This window comes from Pongo abelii, chromosome 6 (assembly GCF_028885655.2).
Source record: "Pongo abelii isolate AG06213 chromosome 6, NHGRI_mPonAbe1-v2.0_pri, whole genome shotgun sequence".
Classification (NCBI taxonomy): domain Eukaryota; kingdom Metazoa; phylum Chordata; class Mammalia; order Primates; family Hominidae; genus Pongo; species Pongo abelii.
In genome coordinates, this window is record NC_071991.2 from 140,478,646 (window position 1) to 140,498,106 (window position 19,461).

General features: G+C 50.9%; 1 protein-coding gene across 2 annotated transcripts; it reads right to left on the reverse strand.

Moving 5' to 3' along the window:
* Positions 1–77: 77 nt before the first annotated feature.
* TRPV6 (transient receptor potential cation channel subfamily V member 6) lies at positions 78–14,707 on the reverse strand. 2 transcript variants are annotated; one of them, XM_024250333.3, is made up of 15 exons: positions 14,560–14,707; positions 6,956–7,053; positions 6,678–6,800; positions 6,168–6,305; positions 5,765–5,863; positions 5,434–5,609; positions 4,784–4,930; positions 4,494–4,706; positions 4,104–4,190; positions 3,928–4,004; positions 3,515–3,680; positions 3,102–3,168; positions 2,471–2,739; positions 1,263–1,369; positions 78–866 (listed from the first exon to the last, which is right to left on the reverse strand). In XM_024250333.3, the coding sequence occupies exons 1-15, from the start codon at positions 14,685–14,687 to the stop codon at positions 584–586; spliced, it is 2,178 nt and encodes a 725-aa protein (XP_024106101.2). In that variant the 5' UTR covers positions 14,688–14,707; the 3' UTR covers positions 78–583. The 2 variants fall into 2 exon arrangements, with proteins under 2 accessions (XP_024106101.2, XP_063582253.1); XM_063726183.1 differs by lacking the exon at positions 14,560–14,707 and having other exon boundaries at positions 6,956–7,109.
* Positions 14,708–19,461: the final 4,754 nt, after the last annotated feature.

Below are 19,461 nucleotides of genomic sequence, written 5' to 3' on the forward strand. Positions count from 1 at the left end.
GTGAGGGAGGCCTCTATGTAGGAGAGAGGGGTGGGGCTGGCAGATGGCACCGCAGAGATGCAGAAGGGCAGCTGGGCAGGGATCCGAAAACGACTTTATTGAAGATGGAGTTGGCAAGACCTAGCCCCACTTCCCACCCCCGGAGCCGTTCCTGTCTCCCTCACTCACACGCTTTCCACAAGCTCTGCACTTCCCTGCACCTGCCTGGGTGCCCTGGGAAGGGCCTTCTCTCTCCCCACTTATGACCCTGGGGTGGAGACCGAGCGCCCGAGTAGGCTGGCCTGTTTTTAAAGTGCTCTGATGTGCAGTGCTCCTGTCGGAAGGGGTGATGAGCAGGCCGCAGGAGAGCTCCTCACGCCCTGCCAGCCCCATGCTTGGGCTGGGCTTCGTCGAAGCCCCAGAGCTGAAGGAGTAACGCAGGCCTGGAGCAGTGATTCTCGACGTACATTCCTTGGAGTTCATGCTACTCCTCTTTCTCCCCTGGGACCTGGCAGATGAGACCTCTGGGTGTTTGGTTTTTGTTTTGTTTGATGCTCCCAGGAAAATGAGAGCAAGTTCCGGGAAGCAAAACGAGAGCACGCAATCAGATCTGGTATTCCCAGCTCTCCCCGTCCTCCAGACCCCTGTTGATTATCCCACGCAGGTCTCTCCTTAGGGTCCCTTGCCGAAGCCTTTCCCAATTGGCACTGCTGCGGGAGGTATTTCGAGACAATGAGGGCGTAGGAAGGGACAGGTGGGGGCTGAAGGGACAGCCCAGCTCTAATTTTTCCACCGAGTCTTTGTCCAAATCCTCAGAGCCCCGGGTGTGGAAGGCCTGTGCGTAGCGTCGGATCCGCTGCCGGTTGAGATCTTGCCTGTCTTCCACCCTGTGGAATGCAGGAGGGCTTGAGACACAGCCAGGACTTGAAGAGCAGATCCAAGAAGGATGCTTGTCTCTTATCCCCTGGTCCCCCCATCCCCGCCATTGCTGGCCTTTTCCCTTCTCTTCAGCCATGGTGGATGCCTGGGTCACTGGCCCCTTGGCAGCTAGGCCTCAGGAAGCAGCAGGCTCTGCCACAGGCTCCCTGGATGCTTTCAGAAGTCCGAGCTCCAAACGGGGCCCCTTCCTCACCAATCAACAAGCATAGGCTCAATCAACAAGCATAGAGCCTAGGGAGCACACAGGCCTCCACAGGGACCCCAGGAGCAGGAAGCTGTCTGAGCAGAGGGACACTCTGCCGATAAGGCTTCTCAGGGGACACCTACCCCTGCCTATCACTCACCGCAGGAACCAGCGGTCCCCCAGGCCATACTCCCGTCCGCAGATCCCAGAGCGAGGCCACAGGCAGCGAGGCAGCTTCCGCTCCAGCATCACTGTGGTGGCCACAATCTGCGTACGGGAACAAAAGGGAAAGTCAGAGATGAGGCTGGGTGCAGACAGAGGAAAGAGAACTGCAGACGGAGAAGAAGGCAAGAGCAGGAGAGGATGCGGGGCAAAGGTTAACAGTCTAGCAAGGGCAAGGAAACTTGGGAGCTTGTGGTTTCCCCGGGGGTGATGAACAACACCCCTGGATCTGGGAGGTGGGGCAGCCTTTGTTGACCTTCTTCAGTGGGAGAGAGTTGATAGAGCTTGAGACCAACAATTCTTTACCCAATGACCTGACATCCATGACGCAGCCAGGCCAGAGGCAGGAGAAAGACAGGAGGCAGAAGCCCCATTCCCAGGAGCACAGGCACCAGAGAAAGCAAATAGAAAGGGCTTTTAAGGGCTCCCAGATATTTTGACCCTACAAACAAAGGCCACTTATAAATATAAATATCCCACTTAGAATATCAATATATATTCCTGGAGAAAATATTTTTCTGAGCGAACCTTATTTCCCAGCTTAGTTTTTCCACTCCGTTTTCTACATAGCATAGTTAAATGCCTTCCAGTTTGGGAAATTTCCATTATTTTGCTGAAATGATTTTTTTTTAGATAAATTATTTTCTAGGTGTTTTTTAAATGAGGATTTGATTCATCTCATGGTCTTCTCTCCCTATCTTGAAGATCTGGCTGAAGATAGCTTCTGCTACTATAGGAAGTTTTGGTGGCATTACTTTTTTAACACATCCAGCTTTCCACATCAAATTTTGCAGACTTAAATATTATCAAGAAGACTTGATACTCCAGTTTTTATTTGGGAACAAAATGTACTGAGTGCAATTTTAGCCACCGTTAATTTTCTTTTGATTTATTTCTTGTTGATTCCTCTAGAAAACACTGAGCTTTTAACTGTTGAGAAAACTGTGAGGCATTCTTCTCAGCGATTCCAGTATTGCCTGGTTGAATTGCTAATCAGTGCTTCTGTACATTTTGCATGATTTTGCTAGCTTTGCCACAACTGTCCAAACATAAGTGGGGTCGAGATATCCTGCCTCTCAGCTTGGCAGGTTCCTTGGTAGGAAGGGGATGACTTGCCCTAATCCTCCCTGCCACCAGGGGGCTCACCTGGGCCCTCCACAGCTCATCCCGCTCATGTGCCACTCGCCAGTGAGTGTCGCCCATCATGGCAATGAGGAGGTTGAGCATGAGCAGTGTGGCGATGATGGCAAAGGCAGCATAGGTGATGCTGTACATGAAGGGCAGGTCTACGTTGTAGTTGGCTGGGCCATCGATGATGGTAAGGAACAGCTCAAAGGTGCTGAACAGGGCCATGGGGTAGTCGTAGAAGTGGCCTAGCTCCTCAGGGTCCTCTGTCTGGAAGATGATATAGAAGGCTGCTCCACCCAAGGGGGTGAGGGTTACCATAGCAACCATGCAGACGACCAGCCCACCCCGGGCTCTGCGTGCATGTCCATCCTGATCCCTTCATCTCAATATCACCAGCTCTGCAGTGCTCCAAACTTTGGGTTTTTACGGTCCCTAGTTTTCTATGAGCCTCATCTTCTTGATCCTAAGAGCCACCTCTCCCTAACACTCCCGATTTTTCTCACCTCTGGAGGACCTCCCATCCTCTGATACCATAGGTCTCCTCTGATCTCTGCATTACTCCTCCTCCCCAAGTTTAGCCAGAGCCAGTGCCCCCTAGATTTTCTCATCTCCTCCCTGCCATGGCCCCTGGTCCTGGACAGATGATTACCTGAAGCAAAGCCCAGGATGACCACAGCCATCAGCCAGCAGAATCGCATCAGGTCGCCAAAAATCATCTAGAGGGAGCAGGAGGCAGAGAACATCTGCACACATTCCCCAAGCAATTGCCCCATCCAGCCTCTAACAGGTCTAACCCCGACAAGTCTCACAGCTCCACCCTCTGGGACAGGGATTGGTTATCTATGGCCTGTGGACAGGATCTACCTGACCTGTTTTGGTGTGGCCTTTGAACTGAAAAGGGTTTCTACATTTTTAAAGGATTGTTAAAAAAGAAGAAAAACATGCAGTGAGGCCACGTGTGGCTTGCAGAACCTGCAATGTCTACTGTTCGGCCCTTTATGGGACTGTCTGCTGACTGTGGCTCTGGGGCCTTTCTCTAGGGAGCTTGGGGGGAGGACTGACCTTCTGAATCATGATGGTGAAGGGACCTAGCATCTGGAATCCTCGGGCGAAGTACATGACGTTGCACCAGCCCAGCACGAGTGCAAAGGACATGGGTACCACCTCCCCGCTGGCACTGATGAGCCGCATCACCATGGTCACCAGCACCATGAAGGCATAGGTGATGCTGGGGGAGCAGGGAGGAGGGTGATGAGGGGAGGGCTGGGATGAGCCTGGGGACCTGACAGCAGGAATGTAGCTGGGAAAGTACCCACTCATGCAGATTCAGCCTCCCCACACTCAATGCACAGGGTCATACACACAGCACTAGAGAGGGGGCTCTGGAGCTAAGGTTCTTGAGAGGTCAGGAATCCAGGGAGTGGAACTGGAGCCCTGTTGAGGGAAGGGATGGGAGTGAGAGGAAGGAAACTCACATGAGGACATGGAATGGGCCCCCAAGGATGGTCTGTCCAAAGAAGCGAGTGATCCCCATTCTGAAGATGTCTGGAATCTGAAGAGAAGTCAGGGAGACACAAAGGCACTCAGATACCGAAACTTGGGCTGGATTCCTGGGGCAGACAGCCTCACCCAGAGTCCATCCACACCTCACCTCTACCAGCAGGATGATGATAGCCCCAATGACAGTCACCAGCTCCCCCACCAGCCGGATATCGTCCTTAGGGGTCACGTAGGCTTCCTAATGGGGGAGAAGAACAGTCAAAATGCTCAGGGCTTTCAGGCCTCTGCCCTGCATTTCCATGGTGCCCAGGGTCACCAGCCTCAGCAGATTCTTTTTAATCTGTTAGGTTTGGCTCTTCTCAAACTCTGCTCTCAGAATAAGAGCGTATGTGTGTTTTTGTGGGCATGCATTTGGAGTTTGTACCCATATATTTGAGATTAGAGCAAGGGGAGAAATGGTGTGAGGAAGGAAAGGGACACCGGTCTCTGAGGACAGAGAGCCAAGTCCTGCCCTGCTGATCTGCTCCTACGAGGGTGTCACCTGAAGTAGCTTCTGCTGTAAGAGGGTGTTGTCCCGGGGGCTCGTGCGGTTATTGGTCCTGGGCTTGAGGGGGCGGTAGATGCAGCACATGGTGAAGCAGATGATGTACAGCAGATATATGGCACCCAGCATGCAGAAGTACGGCCGCCCGTACCGCTTCCACTTGAGGCTCACCAGCTCCTTCACCGGCGTCTGGTCCAGGATCTGGCGAGCCTGCAACAGAAAGAGAACAGGCGGCTCAGAGACCCTGACACCCCTCCCCAGCCACAGCCTGCTGTCATGAGCCGTACCTCCCGCTTCTTGGTGGTGATGATAAGTTCCAGCAGGGACTGATCATCCCCCGAGGAGTCGATCTCCGTGAGGTCATAGAGAGTCGAGGTCAGTGGTCCATATGTCCACTGGGTGTGCTTCCGCTTCTGCATCAGGTGCTGAAACATCTAAGGGAAAGTGAAGATGACTCAGGAGCAGTAAGCAAAGGGGACAGTCACAGAGTGTGGATAGGATGCATGTGCAGGAGGACAGCACCCCTGGAGAAGGTGACTGCCCTTTCATTTTGATGACAGCCTTTAGAGGGCAGAATAACCCACATTCACAGTGACATTCATAGGTTCCTCGTCATCTCCTATGACTCCCTCCAGAGCTTGGAAAGGGGAGACGAGAGGCTGGAGGGTCCTGCTCTGGGGGCTGAAAGGGAAGGTGGGCTGGGGCATTACAGACAATCCCAGCATGGGATCTAGACTCTGTAACCCCCAATGCCTCAGGGAAAAAGGAGTGGGCAAGAAAGGGAACAGGTAACAAGAGTGAGAGGGGTTGAAAAATTTCTGAGTTGAGAATGAGATCTAAGCATCAGGGATCATGTTCACCTCTGTTTCTCCCAGGGCCAGCGGGATAGGTTGAGGGTCATTAGAAAGACACCTCAGGGATGGGGAGCATCTCTCACCACAGTGTTACCCTCCACTCCAGCCAGCTTGAAGGGGGTGAGACCCTGATGATTGGGCACAAGGTCCAGGGGCTGCAGATGGTCCCCATGTCTGTCGTAGGACAGCAGCAGGTTGTACATCTGGCAGGCAAAGGTTTTGTTGGGCTGGAGGATGAGGATGTGTAACACTGTGTTTCCTGGGGAGGACACAGGATATCATGTGGCCACTGGCCTAAAGTCCCTGATGTCCCCATCCCCACCCTGGGGTCTTCCTGAAGGTCCCAGCCCCTCTCCTCACCCTCTCCCTCACTCCCTGCAGCATCCCAGCTCCCCTTCCCATCCCAGCTCTTACCCAGGGAGTCCTGGGCCCTGATGTCAGCTCCATGCTCAATGAGCAGCCGCACAATCTCCTCGCTGTTCACACAAGCAGCAAACGACAAAGGGTGCTCCCCTGTGGACACAGAGAGATCCATGGTAGGAGAGTGCAGGATGGCAGGATGGGGTAGGCAGTCTGCCCCAAGTGACAGCCTTATCTTCCCCCACATCTCAGCTCAGGGCTTGAGGACACTTTTCCTGCAGAACCAGAGGAAGGGGCGTGGGGTAAATTGGCCTCTAGTCTAATTAAGCCCTAGAAGGATTACTCCTCCCAGCTGCCCAACAGATACAGCTGAAGGCAGGATCCTCCTCTGCCTGGCCCTGCCCTGCCTTGCCCATCTTTCCAACTGCCCGTCCTCCAAGCCCAGCCCTGCTCTCACCAAAGTAGATGAGGTTGTGGGGACTACGGCGGAAGGCAGTGCCTGTGGCTCTGGCAGAGACACTGGCCCTGCAGGCGAGCAGGGCTCGCACCAGGTTCACGTTCTGGTTCACAACAGCGATGTGCAGTGCAGTCTGACCTGGCCCAGAGACAGCTGTCAGTCACGGGTCTGTCCCCAGGATCCTGCAGGGGGTCCCTCCCATATGCACCCCTGGTCTCTTTCCCTCAGGGGTAGCCTGGGATGGGGAACAGGGAGCCCTCGGGTGTTCAGGATTCCCAGGGAATCCAGCTGCTGCCCATCTCTTCCTCTTCTCTAGGCCCCTGGCATTTCAGGGGGCAGGCATTCTAGTGATGGGCAGTCAGGACTGACACGGAAGGGAGGCAGAGAAGAGAAAAAAAGAGTAGGAGGCTCAGATCCCCTTTGTCTTTCCCAAATTATCCACCACAGAGACTGTCTTGAGATACCCAACCAGTCACTCCTGCTCTTCACCCCAGGCCCGTGGGCCCTCACCCTCATACAGCTCAGATGTCATGGGCTCAAAGACCAGCTCCGGGGCAGCCTCCATCAGCACCATGGCGGCTTCCAGGTTGTCATAGAGGGCTGCTATGTGTAGTGCTGTTTCCCCCATGGCTCCTGGCATTTACAGAGAGGTGGGTTATATGGCTTCCGTGGGACAGGGGATTGGAGACAATAGATTCAGAGGCCAACAGCACAAGGTCCTGGGCACTCCTGGGAGGCCCCATGTGTGGGGCTCACCTAGGAGATCATGCTGCGTTTCTGCTTCTTACCTCTCTGGTGCACCTTGCAATCCTCATACTTGAGCAACTTGTTCAGGGCCTGGACATCATTCTCTTTGGCAGCTAGAAGGAGAGGAGACTCCCAGATCCTACGAAGGGATGGAATAGGAAAGCTGGAAACAGTGAGCATACCTAGTTGTGGAGGGAGAGGCCCTGACTTGACTCCATTATACACAGATGTGTGTGCTTCAGCAGCAGGAACCTCAGGGTCTTCAATCAAGGCAGGTGGGGCCATTGATGTATTTTCTCTTTATAGTCAGTAAATACAGATCAACTTTTTGCCCATTTAGCATGCGTTTTGAGATTGTCCGTGACTGGTTTCCTTCCCTGCCACCCCTGGCCCCCCACCGGGTCCTGGGACCAGAACGTATCATGTGTGAATGTATTATCAGTGCATTTCAGGTACGGAGGGGAGGAGTTCTATTTAGACATGTGCTTACCTGCTAACCAGTTTACCCTTGGAGTGGTCCTGTTTGAGCCTCACCAGGTGCCCTGAGATTGCCCTCCAGGATAAGCCTTGTTTTGCACGGACCGAGGGGTGCAAGGAATTCCTGTCTCATATTTGTGGAGGGAGTCGTATGCAGAGGCTAGCAGGATTTCTCCTGTTGCACCATCCTCTGCCTACTCAACCTTCTCAGCAGAACCCTTTGATCCTGGCATTTCCCTCCCAACTATAGCATCTTCAGGGCTTAACACAAAAGAACAGTGGACCATAAGAATAAGCCTGGCTCCAGGCTGTCCTTCCTCATAGGTGTTCATTCATTCATTCATTCATTCATGCATTCATTATCTCTGTCTCTGCCTTTCTGCCTCTCGTCTTTCTTCTCACATCATCTCAACAGCCTTCCTTCCTTCTTAAAGTGGACCCCTGGATCAGCAGCAGCACATGAGCCCTTATAAGAAATGGAAATGCTCAGGTGGACCCTTCCACCTAGCGAATCCAAATCTGCAGTTTAAGATTTCCAGCCGATTCCTGGGCATATGAAAGTTTGAGAAGCATTGCTTAAGCGGTCCTTGCATGCAAAAACCGGTGGCGATAAATCAGAGACAAGCTCAGGAGTCTCAGTTTCCCAACAGCTCACATTAAAGTTTGCGAAGCAGTGTTCTCCATCATTTTCAGACCAGCTGTCTAGAGGGCTTTAGGTGCTACTTTGTTTCGGCTATTGACCCCTAAGACAAAAACTATGGCCAACAATGACAGATGCAGAGAAAAAAGAGAATCCAATCTAGAGGATTCATTCATCGAATTTCATGTGCATCTGAATGTTCCCATTTTGCCTTCTTTTGACCCTTCTTGGATTTACCCAATTTGGGATTCATGGATCCGTTTATTTCACTAAGTCAGATTAGTCTCTCCTTATTATCCACTTCTCGCTTGTTTTAGGCAAAATTATCTTCTCTGAATCTCCAGATCATCTCTTTATTCTTATTCCTACTGTGTGCTAAAAATCTCTTTTAAAATTAGAACTTACCCCAACTAAGACACATGGGTCCCTTTGATTCAATTTTCTCTCTTGGCCTGGAGCCATTTGGTCTTTCTATGGGAGTAAATGAAATAACTCTATTTATCCATAGTTTGACAATTATGTGACATACAAAAAGACATAGACAGGAGCTCACATTCTAAAGGGCTGGCAGTGGCAAGAAATTGACTCCAGAGCTGGAGGTGGGAGGGCAATCAGAGAGGAGACATCAGCTCACTCATCTCCTCTGCCTTGCCCGTATGCACAGCAGCAGCCACCAGGTCCTGTCAGTTCAACATGGAAAGCTCTCTCTTCATTCAGTCCCTACCTCCTTGCTCCTGCTAACCTTCATTAATTCAAGTCTTCGTTCTCTAGCCCAGATTAGCAAAATATTCTTTTAACCAGTTTCCCTCCACTCTACCCCCATCTATCCTTCTTGATGCTGTTGAGATAATCTTTCTAAATGGCAAATGCAAAAGTCCAATGGGTCCTTAAATGCTAAGGATAAGGAACACAGAAGCTCTTTAAGGTCTTTGTGCAACTACTTTTCCACCCTCTGCACGTCCCACCCCACTCCTTAGACCTGGCATTTTGGTCTCATCCTGTCTCAGCACTGCAGAGCACACCATTCTCCCTATGTCTGTGCCCATGAAGCTCTTTCCTTCTAGAATCCAACTCCCCCAGCCCACCAATTTTTCGTTGTGTCTTCTCCACTGCCTATGCCTAGAAATACGCCTAGAATGGTGTAGATGCTCACTGACACCATCTGTAGAGTGAATGAATCAGCAGCAACGCCAAAAGGTGGTTTGACTTAACTGTTACTCATTATTATTTTCATCAGCTGCCCCCTAAGCCAACCTTCAGCAAGCATATAAGTGAAAAATAGTACACTTGGCATGCAAACACAGCTTCAAAACAAGTTTTCTACATTCCCTTCATCACCACCACCACATCAACCATTTGCACAAAGCCCTCCTCTCTAGATACCCTAGATTGGGGGAAAAACAATCGCTAGCACCACACACACAGACACACAGACGCACAGAAGTTCTTCACTCCCTCCTGTGGCCTTTTATTTCAGCATCTTTCACTGGGTGCTGTAATTGCTGTGTATCTGTGTCCCTTCCTCTATGCTAAGGGTACTCGAGGGAAGAGACCAGCCACTAACTCTTCTCTGCCCTCCTCCAATATGCTTCCACGTTTGTGTCCCATTTTGACCAAATGTGTGAAAGATTGATGGCAAATCTAGAAATGGGTCCGAGAGAGCACCTTTTCCAAGTCCAGAGTTCTACTTGCTGTATCGTAGATGTTAGTGGTGGTATAGTCAGTGGCAGGCTCAAAGATTCCCCTTTGGTCCCTACACATCTCTGAAGCTGAAAGTGTCCCCCATAAACCTCCATTCCCTATGAATTCTCACACTCTAGTGGCCTGGGGAAAACAAAAAGCTACTGTCAGACCCAGAGTTGCTAGAGTTACCAAATAAAAATACAGGATGCTCAGTTAGATTTGAATGTTAGATGCACAATTTTTTTTTAGTATAAGTATGTCACGTGCAATATTGGGGATACACTTATACTAGCAGCCTATTCGTTATCTCAAATTTAAATTGAACTGAATGAGTGTCCTGCATTTTATCTGGCAACCTAGCCAGACCACATCCTGCATGAAGAACCAGCTTATGACCCAACCCAGCACGGTTTGTAGAGAACTAGCCTCCTTTGACTGTGAACTCCAGAATCCAGCAAAAAGGGGGGCCCAGCCTGTGGATGGGTTTTGAAGGTATCCGGCCCAGCCATTACTTGCAATAACCTCATATGCCCACAAGGGGACAGCACAGAAAGCCCTACCTCACCTGCTTGGGAGTAAGGCTGACCCCAAAACACCTGACTCTCCTTGGGTCCCTGAAAGAGGTGCACAGAGCTGACCTACTCAAAGATTCCTGTGCTTGGGGGACAAATAGATTTTTCAGTAGCAACTCATCACGGGAGTTTAGATCACAACACGGGGATCAAAGGCAGGGACACGGCTAAGCACCCTGCACAGGACAGCCCTCACCGCAAAGAATTATCCTGTCCAAAATGTAGATAGTCCAAGGTGGAGAAACCCTGATTCAGAGGTACAATTATTCATAATCCGTTTTAGAATGAGGATTCTTCACTCGAAAAGGAATCAGAAATATCCTATTCATAAAAATGTTTTCTTATGGATCACTAAATACTCAACTAAGGGAGAAACAAAAAAAAGAAAGATGAAGCCTTTTAAGCTCCCACTGATGAAGTAGTCAAAAGAGATTACAGAGCAAATCTGAAATTGTAACAATATGAAAGGTATTTTCAGGTTCTAGAATGTTTTCTTTTACCAGGCAATTAATTATAATAAAATTGAACAGTCTAGTTCAACATTAGACTGGTGAAAACCCAACTAAGGGGTTCCTGGCACAAAATCTAGCACATTATTTCTTGAGCAAACAGATCAATGACCTCCTTCTCAGGGCTGCCTCTGGGCCACCAGGGAAGGATTCCTGACTTCCTCTTTCCGTCTCCTCCACCCCACGCCCTCATCTGCTCCTCCGTCCTTGTAGATGTGTGCACTGTGTGCATGGGTCCAGTTTGGTTTTTAGGTGCTGGGAAACAAGGCAGGATCACAAGAATCTTGAAAAAAGTTCAAATAAGATTTTTAGAGCTAGAAAGCCCCTCAGAAATTGAGTCAAATCTGCTCATGTAACAGATAGAGGAAGCAAGTCAGAGACAGAGCCACGACGCGTGCCCCACTGGCCATTTCTTGGTCACGATTCTCAGTGTTAATCAGGGCTGGAAGACGAGTTAGAGAAGACAGGCATGTGTCCCACCGGTCTCTCCACAAATACCTTTCCCACCAGTGAGTGTGCCCTCTGGGCAGGGCTGGGGCTGGTACACAACAGGGTTGTTCGGAGTGCATGGCTTCTCGCATTCCTGGGTGGATACAGTGCTGTGCGGGGGAAGTTCATGGCCCCTCTCATTCCTGCAGCATCTCACTCATTATCACTTTTGCTCTTTACAACCCTCTAACACCAGCTGAATAGTTCTCCCATGCTTCAGAAAAGGAAACTGAAGCGGCATAACCAAATCATTGCCAGAAGATCACATGGAGTTAAAGGCAGGATGCTTGGCCAAGAATCCAGCCCCAGGCTCTGACCACTAAATTATGTGGTTCTTCTAGTTTTATAGCTCCTCCTGATTTTTCTTGGAGGTTGGGGGGCAAGCCTGAGCAGTGACCACAGATGAAGGGAAGAGCGGTAATGTGTGGGGCGGAGGCATACATTGGGCACTTGTGGGCCACCTCCCTCCAGCTCATGTTCCTGGCAATGGGGATGAGGAAGCCAAAGTTGTTGTTTAGAGATTTGGAATCGGCTGCCATCCTAAGTGCCACAGCTCCTTTTGTGCACATGTCTATTTGTGGGTTTGCAAGTAGGCGTGTGTGTAAGTATTTACCAAGGCAGGCGTGCACAATATACCAGAGAAGCCCAGGGATGACTTTTCAGACACTCAATTCACACATTTCATACAGGTATTTAACCCTAAAAAAAGCTCCAGCAAGCATGACCTTCCCTCCAAATTGCTCCTTAGATGACAAAGTGCCAGCATATGGGCGGGAGTGGGGTTCAGGTTAAGCAGCCTCTATGAAGCTGCCCAGGACACCCCACAGCAGCCGAAATCAGATCTCACACTTCCTCCTCTATGCTTCCAGAACACTCATTTACACCCTTCTAGTGATGTCTACTAAGCCCATCTTTAGCCCTGTACATGCCTGTCGGTAAACTTTGCTCATAGGAATGAGAACTCCCTGAGAGCAGGAACGGTGTCATATTCATTTTCTGCAGAAAGGTGGAGTGCCTTATGTTCAATAAATGTGTAATGCATTAAATATCAGGAAGTGAGAAAATCCAAGCCCAAGGAAGAGATGACCTGGAAGACATGGGAGAAAGTTGAGAGCTCGACTTGGATCCCAACAATGTAGATTTAAGCAGAGGGGGCTGCATGCTAAGCCCCAAGAAACGTCCACTGTAGAAAGAGGAGTGTTGGGTTCCCAATCATCCTGGAGAGACTCAAAGCCTTCCTTTCTCACTAGACCATCCTGTACCCCATGGAATCCCACCCAATCCCACCCCACAGTTCTCCCTCTGAGTCCCCTTTGGAACAAATTCAACTTCACCATTTACTTGCTCTGGGGTTCTGGGCCTGCCCCATTCACAGGGGGATAACAGGACCCATCTTCCGTTATTGTTACCGGGATGATGGAGATAAGGCAGGTGGTAGTACCTAGTACAGCACTGGGTTCTCAATCATTGTGTGCTCCTTTCTTCCATTAGCTCACCCCTCACTTGTCAATATTGTTCCTATTTACTTAGTCATCCCATGTTTATCTCACTGCCCTCATGCCTTCTCTTTGGTTGACGGCACAGATTAGGAAACTCCCCTTGCAGGCAATTTCAGCATCCTTCTGGGAAGTGCCCACCCAAAGGAGAGTCATTGCTCTGGACACCTGATATCCAGGAAGAAGAAGTCCAAGAAAGTGCGGAGGCCAGTAAGGAGATCAGGGCAGGGAGGGGGGATCCCTCCCAAGGGTGACATCAAGCCTTTATAGCCAAAGGCTGCAGAGGCAGCCCCCATATGATCTGAGGAAAAGTGGGGGCAGACAGGACATGCGGAAGCAGCCTATTCTCAGCCAGACTCAGCTCAGGGCCTCCACTCTGCTCTCCCCTGATATCGCACACAGGGAATCTCCACCACCCCTTCCAATCCCCCAGGCCTTTTTGCATCTGTGCCTGGATCCCCTGGCCCTGGGGTCCTAAGTGTGGGAAGAGGATGAGTGAAGCCAGTGAGGACGACCTACTCTCTAACAACAATGCCATTCTGTTGCCCCAAGATGTCATCAGCCAAACATGTGCTCCAGTCCCCACTCTCCCAGGCCTTGGGGGAGAGGTGGGCGGCTGGAGAGATGGGAAGCCATAATTCACAGAAAGAGACCATCCCCAGCCCAGAATCCTTCAGCAAAAGAAAACACAGGGGCCTCCAGGCAGCCTCCCCAGTCAGGCTAAAGCAGGCTCCTACTCTTGGGGACAGAGAAAAACCCTAAGACACAAAGACTTCAGGCTTTCCTCTATGAACAGACATAGTATCTGCCGCCTTCGTGACCCAGGGAAAGCCCTAACAGGCAGGACTTCCTTCTAGCATGCCACCAACTGAGTAGAGAACTCTATTAGAGACCTTGAAGAAGAGACCACATGCAGGGATAGCCCCTAGTTACGATTCTCCGCTCCTCTCCTGCTCTGTATTCTAAGCTGTCATGGTTTGAAGAAAGCAGGACATGGGTTTAGGAAGTTTTCAGGGGCTGGAAGCTGCCAGTGAATGTCCCTAGGGCTTAAACTCTAGCGTCTCGATTTCCACCACCTGAATGCGGAAGAGCACAGGTTCTCGGAACATCTGTTATTTTGACCCGCTTCCCCCCAATCCCCACCCGCACTGAGAGAGAAATAAACCTCAAGGTTGGGTTTGAGCGTTGTGGGTCTTCATATTATCCCCCCAGTGCTGGGCAAATAGTAAGGCCTTGGTCAATGTCTGATGAGACAAATACATGGGAATGGTAACTTTTTTCACATTTCGTCTTATTTTCTGGTTCCTGGTGTCTGCAATTCTCTCTGCTTCATTCATTCAATCACTCACTCATTCTTCCATGTGAACATATGTATACTATGTGTTCCTGCCAGAAAGACTGTTCTAGAAGCAAGCAGTGGAGATACAGAAGGCATTGTCCTCACCTGCCGTCCCCTCTTGGGTGGAGGGGCTATGATGCTCTATCCTTACAAGCCCCAGCAAGGCGCCTGGCCCTTAGAGAAGTACTCACAAGAGGCTCGCAGAATCGAATTAGATCTTAAGACAGTGAACACCTGTGCCCATCTCAGCCCCATCCTCTTTCACCAGCCCTACAAGCTGAGGCTCTTGAGACAGTATGCTCCCAAGGAGCCAGTCCAGGCCTGGGAGCACCATCTGTCCAGCCAGAGGTGCCAAACAAAGATGGGAGGTGAGGGAGGGGTGAGGGGTAGAGGTGCAGGCCTGGGGAGGTGGGGAAGGGAGCAGACCAAGGGGGCCTTACCTCTTCTGCTGCAGCAGGTTCTGCTCATCTCGGCTCTGGGCCCAGGACTCCCGTCTCTGGAACCATCTGCAGAACTTGCTCCATAGGCAGAGAATTAGCCCTTTCTCCTTGGGCAGTGACAACCCCATGGGGTGTAGGGCCGGCTCCTTGGGGGCCTGAGGCCGAGGCCAGACCCTGACGGGACTCAGCCTTGGGGCCACATCAGCCCCCCCAAGGGCCGGCCCGCCCTCTCCCTGTAGAGGTCCCGTCTCCTGTCTCCTGCCTTCCTGACGAGTTCCTTGGGAGTCTCCCAGCAGCCCCAGCCAGTCTGGAGAGGGCTGTGAGTTTGTTACACTTGGCAGAGCCAGCCAGGACTCTGCAGGGCTGGCCTGTCGGGAGCTCCTGCTGGGAGTGAGCAGGAGGAGCCAAAGCTGCATGGACACGCCCTCCCTCCTCCCAAATTACCTGAGATTTAAAGACACAGGCCAGCCACAGACCTGCCTACCAAGGAGGCCTTGTGCCAACTCCAATTCTTTCTCCACCCAGGGCTCTCTCCCTGCCCCGAGGCCAGTCACAACAGGGGAGGCCTTCAGAAAGACTGGTGAGGCCTCCCTTGGACATCAGAACACCCAGTGACCTACCCTAAGAGACTCCAGGCAGTGAGAAAGGAGGGGAGGAGTCAGGGCAGGCCCATTCCCAATGTTGAGGGCTACCAGGAGGGAGCGCCCCACTTTCCCACAGTGCCTCTTCTGCCGGCCACCTGCCTCACTCTCTGCCTCCCCCTGCTTATGTCCTGGAGAATTCCATTTTCTGGACTCTTCCAGTTTCATTCTTGCCAGGCCTGAAATAGGTATATACATTGCGAAGATTCTCAGTTCTCCCAGACTTTCCTCTCAGTCCCCATCACCTTTGGGTCAGCAAACTCTTTCTGGAAGGGCTGATAGGAAATGTAAAGATGTTAGGTTTTGCAAGCCATGTACATTCTCTAATGTACGTTATTCTTTGGTTTTGTTTTGGTGGTTGTTTTCTAACCACCCCCGAAGATGTAAAATGCATTCTTCGCTCACCAGCCAGGGCACAAAATCTAGCTCTGGGCAGACCCCCTGCTCGGGAGCTCCACAGACTGTCCACAATGCCCCGTGCATGGGGTGGGTGCCCGATAAAATACAGGACACGTGGTCAAATTTGAATTTTAGATAAACAACAAAGAATTTTTTAGTATAAATATACCCCACGTTTTGCAAGTATTATATCTGCCAGCCTTCCCGTGGAGGTGACATTTATTCAGCTGCTACTGTGTGCTGGGCCTTTTAACTGAGCGTTCCCAGGTAAACTCATAACAAACCTGCAAGGCAGGTATTATTATCTACATTGTACTGATGGGAGAAACCAAAGCTCACCGTGGTAAAGGAACTCTCCCAAGGCCATAGAGGTGGCAGAGGCAAGATTCACACCCATCCCTCATTCCAAGCCCACTTCTTTCTCCCTAGCACACCTCCTCATTCTAACTGGCCAACAGAGCTTCAGAGAGGTTAAGTGACTCGCACAGTCATACAGAAGAATAATGGCATTAAGCATGGCCCATCGTCTTCCCACAACAAAGAGCTCCATCATGAGCTTGCTGGAAGCTGTTGGAAAGGTCATTTAGTTCAACTTTTCCACTGGAAAGAGGCAGAAGCCCAGGCTTATCCAACCTCCTGGTGCCAGCCAGGTGCCAATAGCCTAGGGGCAGGTGTCTGGGTGTTCAGAGTCACAGGTGTGTGGATCACTTCCTAGCTTCAGAGTCTGTTTTGTCCTAACTTTCTCTGACTCAGAGTTGGAAGACCCAGCCAGGGGAGTGTGTGTGTGGCGTGTGTGTGGCGTGTGTGCCCATGTGCATTTGTGTGTGGTGTTTGTGCGTGTGTTCATGATGTGCATCGGTGGAGTGTTTTGTGTGTGGTATGCTGTATGTATATGATGTGCCTGTGGTGTGTTTGGTATGTGTCTATGTGTGTATGATATATGTGGTATGTGTATGTATGGCCTGTGGAGTGTGTGGATGTAATGTCTGTGGTGGTATGGGTGACGTGTGTGTTGTGTATATACGTATTGTGGAAAGATTGTTGCATGTGTGTTGTGTGTATGGTGTGTAGTGGGTGATGTATATGGTACATTTAAGGTATGTGTGCGTGTACATGATGTGTGTGTGTGTGGTGTATAGTATGCATGGTTTGTGTAGTGTATGATGGGTTTAGTATGTGTGTATGTATGGTGTGTGTTGTGTGTGTATGTATATCATGGGGTGTGTGTCGTATGTGCTGTGTGTGGGGGGAGTCGGTGTGTGGAGGGAGGTGGATGCTGAAGTAGGGCAGGGGAGAGAAGGACCCCTTCAAGTGGAAAGCTATTTGTGTTCCTGCCGCTGGGCAGAGGCCAGGCCACGCAGTCCTGAGCAAACAGTTCAATTGGATTAGCTTTGTCCCCACCCACCTGGGTCAGTGGGTTCGGGCTGGGTTGGGGGAAGGTGCTAGAACCCAAACCTTGAACCCCAAGACCTTTGTGCCCATTAAGCCAGTGGTTTGTCGCTTGCTGATCCATTTAGCTTCAAAGACCTATTTAGCTTCAAAGACCCCAGTTTAGTGTCTGGTGAGGAAGGGGATAAAGCAATGAGGCCTTCGTTATGCTGGGGAGGGAGGCTGGGGGAGGGAGGCTTTGGGAGGGAGACTTAGGGAGGGAGGAGGATAGGAGGAGGACAAAATTGTTTTCCAACGTTCTTCCTCTTCCTCAGCCTCCTCCACCTGGTGTTGTGCATGGATCAGCCAACAGACTCAAAATAGGGGTGTCCGGATGGGAGGGGGGACAAGTTTGCAGGATATAAGCTTCTGGCTGCAATGTTCTCTTGGTCTTTGGACCTAACATCGTATCAGTAAGGGAAGGTGGGCCTAGGGTAGGTGGCACTACCCCCAGAAGCTCCTGAAAGCACCCCCACCAATCACTTTCAGTCTCGCATTTTTTTTTTTTTTTTTTTTTTTAGACGGAGTCTTGCTCTGTCGTCCAGGCTGGAGTGCAGTGGCGTGATCTCAGCTTACTGCAAGCTCTGCCTCCTGGGTTCGCGCCATTCTCCTGCCTCAGCCTCCTGGGTAGCTGAGACTACAGGCGCCTGCCACCACGCCCAGCTAATTTTTTGTATTTTTAGTAGAGATGGGGTTTCACCATGTTAGCCAGGATGGTTTCAATCTCCTGACCTTGTGATCCGCCTGCCTCGGCCTCCCAAAGTTCTGGGATTACAGGTGTGAGCCACCGCGTCCAGCCTCAGTCTCGCATCTTAAACCTGCATCCCACATTGCTGGTTTCCAGGGGACAGGAAGGATGCCGTGGACCTCCTTCTCCCTTGAGACTAGCACAGTCCCCTCTGTGCCACTCTACCCCAGGGCAGCACCTCCTGACACGGGAGGAATTGGTTCTGTAACCCACAGTCAAGGAGTGGGCATGCCCAGGAGGCTGTGGGTTTTGGGGTGAAGGAGGTGAGGGGAAGACTGGAGATCCTGGGAGAGCACTCATGGGCTGGCCTCTCCCGGTTCCCTTGCCCAGACTCCAAAAATAATAAGACTTTTGTGACTCCGAGTGAGTCGCTCTTCCTCTCAATGGTTTTATCCATAATGACGAGTGCGTGGCCTGACCTCTTGTCTGCCCTCGTGGTGGCTTCTGACCAAGCCCTGAAGAGAACTGAAGGGGTCAGGAGCCAAGAGGCAGGGAGGACAGGACTGGAGCAGGCAACCCGGGGACCAGGCGGTTAAACCAGTCCTCCCTGCCTGGGGCTGAGCCTCAAATGCTAAGTGAAAGTGAGGTCCTCAGGCTTCCCTGGGGGCCCCAGGACAGTGTCAGAGCCTCCTCTGAGGGCCCCCGAGAGGGGCAGAGAGGTCACAAGTACACAGCCCTGAGCTGGGGGCATAAGAGCTGTTTGGAGCTCCTGTGCCTCCGATGTATCCGCATTTGGGGCACAATTTCTTGACCCCGGCATTATTGATATTTCAGAACAAATACTTCTTTTCTGCAGGGGCTGTCCTAGGCATTGTAGGAAGTTTAGCAGCATCCGAGCCTCCACTCACTGGGTGACAGTAGCATGTCCCTCCCCTCCATCGTGACCACCAAGGAATGTCTTTACAGGCTGCTCAGTGTCTCCGGACATTGGCAAAATCATTCTCCATTGAGAACCACTGATTTAGAGCCAGAAAAGTGTGTGTGTGTGTATATATATAGATAGATAGATATAGATATAGATATATATAGTCTTTTTCTGGCTTTGTCACTTTTTATTTGTCCTATGTCTTTCTATGTTTTGCTCAGTTTTTCCTGTCTTACTGCTCTGTCACTGTACAATAGTATCTCTGCTCCCTTGGTCTTAGTCTCTGTGGTGAGGGGTGTGTGTGTGCGTGTGTAGTGTGTATGTACATGCATTGCATGTGGGTGGTATTTTGGGGGTGTACTGGTGTATTTGTATAGTGTGTGTGGTATTTTGGGGATGTACTGGTGTATTTGTATAGTGTGTGTGGTATTTTGGGGATGTATTGGTGTATTTGTATGGTGTGTGTGGTATATGTGCTGTGGTATGTCAAGTGTCAGTGTGTGGCCTGTGTCAGTGGTCCCCTGGGCTCTTGGAGGGCGTGTCCTTGCTCTCTGCTCATGAGGGATGGAACCGGCAAGGGGCAGTGAGGTCAAAAGCATTGCTTACTCACTGAGCTTGGAGTTTGTTCCAGTCACTGGGTTCACCAGCCATGCGCCAACTCATAAAGCTTGCAAAGGAGCCCATGACAGTTAGTGCATGCACACACACACACCTGCAGACACACACACACCTACAGACACACACACACACACACACCTGCAGACACACACACACTTACAGACACACACACAAACACCTGCAGACACACATCTGCAGACACA